Below are 6,175 nucleotides of genomic sequence, written 5' to 3'. Positions count from 1 at the left end.
GCAGAGCTCAAGAGATCCCAGCGCATCCCTCTCGCCGCATCAATATAAATAAATAATGATTTATTTCCAAACACCACATAATTAGGATTATTACATTCTATAATAAATAAATATTATATTGCCTTTTTTAAACTGTTTTCACTGTTACGCGGACCATTTTTTCTTGTAATTAAGTTTAAGCTAGAACTCCTTACATAAAAACAACCATTAAATCATTATATAAAAGGTTTCACGACACACTTCCAATACACACTAACCCTCTAATTCATGGACTATCAACACGAGACTTACCAGATACGAGACGACGTTTACGAAGGAGCTAGAATAGGGACCTCTTAAATTGATTTTTAAATTTCAATTTTAATGGAGAGGCATCATTGGATGTCCTTAACCTTCATGAAATTGTGTTTTGTTTTTTTAATTTAATTTTTTTTCTCACTCTGTACATTTCATTCACTGGTTGTAAAAATGCTTTTACAGTAGTGAATAAAATAAATAAAGTAAAAAAAAAAATTTAAGCTGATATTATACATCACCTGGAAAGGGATGGAGATAGTCATGATGGAGTATGCATAGCAAAAGAGCATGTAGACCACGATGACCACTAGCAGGGTATCCCAGAGCAAGAAGGGAAGTCTCCTCCAGAGGGAGCGAGGCTTCTGGATCCAAGGAGTCGCCATCCCGAAGGTCCTCATCCCGATGTAGAGTGCGCTATATAAATATTAACGTGTAAGTATACGGTGTACTGTTAGTACAAGAGCACAAGAGGAGAAACAAATCAGTAATTTCACCCATTTATTACTTTATTGAAAACTATGTATAATTACTAATCAAAATTGATGAGTTTACCAATATTATAGCTAGAGGAAATAAAAAACGGTGGCTGTTTCAAAACATTAAAAAAAATTAATTTTTCATTCGGAGCTCAATATCTTTAAAACTACTTACAACAATAGAAAACCTAATAACACATCATTTAAAGTTGAGTAAATTTTCTCTAATTTGTGCTCTAATAGAAATGTTTACGTTCAATTGTTCCCGAGTTATAGTTTTTAAAATCAATATTTCATTAAAAATGCACTGAAAAATAAGTAGTTAGAAAAACCAATATCTCAAAAACCATTTACGCATAGATCTCTGCTGGCACTCAAATTAAAGCTAGTTAAATGTTCTATAAAGTAGTTTATGAAGTTTATCTTCGTAGGAGTAATAGTTTTTATGATAATTGACAAAATAAATTCACAAAAAAAAATTTGAAAAATAAATTTGATTTTTTCGTTGTTCGGAAAAGTGCTAGCAAATATCTGTGATGAATGATACATGAGATATATTATTTCTTTCTATACATGTGTATATAGTTGGCCGTAAAAATTTAAATATAAGAAAATGGTTAGGGTTGCGGTTAGAAAGATAACAAATAGTTTATAACTATTTTAATGTCCGACGTTTCGTTCCACTTTGCAGGGCTTCATCAAGGCTAAAAAGATACAAAAAAAAACAATAATTTATCCTAGCTTAAATTACCTTATTGTATCTTATTGTTGTAATATTCTCAGTTTTTTTGTATCTTTTTAGCCTTGATGAAGCCCTGCAAAGTGGAACGAAACGTCGGACATTAAAATAGTTATAAACTATTTGTTATCTTTCTAACCGCAACCCTAACCATTTTCTTATATTTAAATTTTTACGGCCAACTATATACACATGTATAGAAAGAAATAATATATCTCATGTATCATTCATCACAGATATTTGCTAGCACTTTTCCGAACAACGAAAAAATCAAATTTATTTTTCAAATTTTTTTTTGTGAATTTATTTTGTCAATTATCATAAAAACTATTACTCCTACGAAGATAAACTTCATAAACTACTTTATAGAACATTTAACTAGCTTTAATTTGAGTGCCAGCAGAGATCTATGCGTAAATGGTTTTTGAGATATTGGTTTTTCTAACTACTTATTTTTCAGTGCATTTTTAATGAAATATTGATTTTAAAAACTATAACTCGGGAACAATTGAACGTAAACATTTCTATTAGAGCACAAATTAGAGAAAATTTACTCAACTTTAAATGATGTGTTATTAGGTTTTCTATTGTTGTAAGTAGTTTTAAAGATATTGAGCTCCGAATGAAAAATCAATTATTTGTTATCTTTCTAACCGCAACCCTGACCATTTTCTTATATTTATTTTTATTATTTCTTTCGTGCATTAATGATTTATCATGAAAACTACTACTCCTACGAAGATAAATTACTTCGTATTACATTAAATTACCTTTAATATGAGTGCTAATAGACATCTGTACGGCTAATAATTTCTGACTTAATAGTTTTTCCAAAAATTAATTACAAAACTATTGATTTTTCAGAGCATGTTTAATGAAATGTTGATTTTGAAAAACTGTGTCTTGGTAATTATTGAAAATAACTATTAGGACTCTTCCTTTAGCAAATTTATACTCCTTTAAATAATGTCCTATTAGGTTTTCTAGTACTGTAGATAGTTTTAAAGACATGGTATAGTGCTCCGAAAGAAAAATGATTTTTTTAACGTTTTGAAACAATCGCTAGTTTTTGTTTCTCAAACCTGGCAGACTTATTAATTTGGCTAGTAATCATGCATATTTTTGATTATATTAATCAAACATTTAGGTGAAATAACTGACTTTTTTTCCACTCGGCTTTTGTACTATATAATGTGCTCTTCCTGATATAGTTAATCATATCAATAAGCTTCTGAAAATAACCAAATAATATCTTTGGAATTATAAAAACAATATTGATGCAAAACTTTTTGCCCACCGATTACTATATATGTGATACTCTACTTTAAGTAGATATTTAAATAGTACTTAAGATAAGCAGAACTGGTTTACCTCTGCGCAAACACTGGCATTATATAGGGTTTTTTTTAAGCCCGATAGAACTTGAAATTGTAAAAAATAACACAAAAAATTAAATTGTAATCAAAAATTTTTTTTTATTCGAAAGATCAATACGTGACATTAACATTTGAAAATGATTTCGGGCATATGGGCACCGCGGCTGTTCTTGACGAAGCGCATTCTGGACGTCCAATTTTGGGCCACTTTTTCGAGCACTGCTGGCCGTATGTCACGAATAACACGAACAATGCTGGCCTCCAAGGCGTCAATTGTTGCTGGTTTATCAGCATAAACCAGTGACTTCACGTAGCCCCACAGGAAATAATCGAGAGGTGTCAAATCGCACGACCATATGCGGCAATTTTGCTTATTAACAAACCCGTTAAGCCAAAAATGCGCCTCATCGCTGAACACAATTTTACAGAATGCGCTTCGTCAAGAACAGCCGCGGTGCCCATATGCCCGAAATCATTTTCAAATGTTAATGTCACGTATTGATCTTTCGAATAAAATAAAATTTTGATTACAATTTAATTTTTTGTGTTATTTTTTACAATTTCAAGTTCTATCGGGCTTAAAAAAAAACCCTATATATATATTTCATTCTTCACTTTAATTCAGTTGAAATATAAGCGATATCATGGTCTTTGCTATAAACAATATAATATTATCAAGAAACTCTATTCGACATACGCAATTAGTAATCCTGCGTACTTTATAATGAGTATCTTCAGATAATAATTTACATAATAAGTAATTACGTTGCCCCACTGAAAAATATCACTTCAGTTTTAAAGTTAATAGTCATCTATCCTTCGTAATCGTAAACTTATATCACCTCTGAATTGTACCCATGAGATCTCATAGCTAGATTGTACATGGATGGATGTTTTAGGCAGGCTATAAATTTTTGGTGGGAACCCATGAGACTAAATAATTTGAAACACAAAAGTTAGAAATCGGTTGAGACGTTCCCTCAAAAAAACAATAAATTAGTTTTTATTATTTTTTGAGCTCAAATTGTTCTAAGCGTTTTAAGAATATCACCGAATGATTTGAGGAATGACACTTATATATTGGTTAAGTCTTTACTTCAAAATATTGTTATATTAATAAAGACGAACAGACTAAACACATTTGATAAAATTATTTTTAGGATCTTTGAGTCCGACTTTTTTCAAAACGTTCACGGATTCTAGTTGAATATTTTTTATTTATTTATGTAATGCAATCCCCAGCGAAGGTGGTGTTTGCTTAGTTATCTACAGATGACCAACCTATTCTAACCATGGTGGGGATCAAGTTTTTCATCTTGTGGGACCGCCACTTAATAAAAAAAGTCAACGACCCAGGCAGGATTCGAATCGGCGCCGCCCGCAGATCTCAAACTGACATGCGTCTAACCAACTGAGCTTCGAAAGGCCATAGTTAAATAATTTTAGTTAGACCCATCAAAAATTAAAATCAACTGGGGCTATTTAAGCTAATGGCAATGATGGCGCAGTAAAAGCTTACTTTTGATTCTAATTAGACACGAGTCAAACCTCATGTCTCCTTCACTCGTGTCTAATTCCTGCGTTATCTCAACAACGGTTTTTTTTTTTGGCGGGGGGGGGCTTTAAAACACAGAACGAAGTTTACGTTCCGCAAGAACTTGCTCGGGATTGATGTCAGCTTTGAAATCTATAAAACCTAATTTGTACCGTCTCGGCCAGCCGACTTACCTCTATCGGAGTTTTGAAACCTTCCACTTTTTTTAATAAATTTTATTAAAGTTAAAGTCTAGAAAAATCTTGTTACCATAAAAAAATTTTTAAAAAACTATTCTATAATCATAATTTGTTCAACCTGCATTATCCTGCTCACTCAATAAATACTAAATACCAGATTCCAGCCTATCAATTTTTTAACCCACTAACGTTGAACTGCCTTATTTCTAGTGCTCTTCCTGAAACTCCTTATCCATATCTATCAAAATTTCTTCCTCAACTCATTTCTTCATCTACTTAGCTATTAAGCTACACCAATTTGTATTTGAAATAATTATTATTTGCGAATTTAATTAAACAAGTGTACATATAACCTTTCAAACTCTGCTATTTATTCTTTTGGGGTTTCTGCGATCAAACTTACAGACCATTCAATTCTTTGATTCATCACCAACAAAGTGCACAAGGTCTACATATAACCAAAAATTTGATGAACATGAACTCAAAATTTATTTCTAAACTGAGAAGACAAGAAACTACACGTCGATTCCGACTATTACAACTGCCACTCCAATTCAAAAGACAGATATATATCGGTATATACATGAATATAATAAGGCCTATTCGGAAATACAGAGTTGAGCTTTGGGACTCCACTAAACCTTCGAATTCCTCTCATATCCAATCCTTACAATCTAAAATCCTCAATTCTCCTTACTTTATCACAAATAAAATAATCCATAAAGACCTTAATGTTCCCTATGTAACTAATCTAGCCGGAACAAGATATCAACCCTTCCCTCATAAACTTCCTAACCTCCCAAACCCACTAATTTCTGACCTTGCTTCCATTGCTGACAAGCCTCCGAGGTGCCTGAACAGAAGATGGCCTCGAGACCTTCTAATGTTGAATTGTTATTAGAGTTCTACCAAATAGTTTCTCTACATGCTTTTATTAGACCATTATAACCTAACATAAAATTTACTAGTTGTATTTTTAAGTAAATATCGTAGTAAATGTCAAAAAAAAAAAGTTAATTTAATTTTTTCATATGAATATAAGATACACCGAAGTTCCTTCGTCTTCAGAGATCTCGCCTACAATTAAATTTTACTATATAATTAATAGTTGCTCCCTGTATCCATATTCAGACAATCTTATTCCATCAATTTTTAAAAAACTTAATTCTTAAAATAGAAGAGAGCCAATTAACAAACTCACTATTTTTAATAACACATTATAAGAAATTTGTTTTTTGTTTTAAATTGACGAAATAACGTTGTTTGTACAAGGACATAGGGAGAAACTAGTATCTGTGATATAGAAAGATTTTTTTCCACCCTAAAATCTCAAGACGGAGTTGTACTCCAGAACGTCACTGCGTTTTATATATTATCTATTTACGGTCGGTTGTCACCTTTGAGCAGACAGTCTAGCATATAACTCGGTTGTCCCCTCCCCCCCCCCTCTGAGAAGACATGAAATTTTATTAGCGATTACGGAGAACGGACTTATTCCACCGCAATTTTTTATGAAATGCATGTTTTCCTGTAGTTTTCATTTAAAATGGCAA

At 31.9% G+C, this 6,175-nt stretch overlaps 1 protein-coding gene across 1 annotated transcript in view; it reads right to left on the bottom strand.

The window, feature by feature from the left end:
* The window catches only part of LOC106678240 (odorant receptor 22c), a 22,381-nt gene that overhangs the window by 15,423 nt on the left and 783 nt on the right, over positions 1–6,175 (bottom strand). The window contains exon 2 of the mRNA XM_014416654.3: positions 537–711. Coding sequence (XP_014272140.3) covers positions 537–711 — 175 coding nt within the window. The remainder of the gene's footprint in view (positions 1–536; positions 712–6,175) is intronic.

The sequence above is a fragment of the Halyomorpha halys genome, unplaced genomic scaffold (genome assembly GCF_000696795.3).
Source record: "Halyomorpha halys isolate HHAL.00 unplaced genomic scaffold, Hhal_1.1 Scaffold130.1, whole genome shotgun sequence".
Classification (NCBI taxonomy): domain Eukaryota; kingdom Metazoa; phylum Arthropoda; class Insecta; order Hemiptera; family Pentatomidae; genus Halyomorpha; species Halyomorpha halys.
This window is presented reverse-complemented; position numbering and strand designations above follow the sequence as displayed.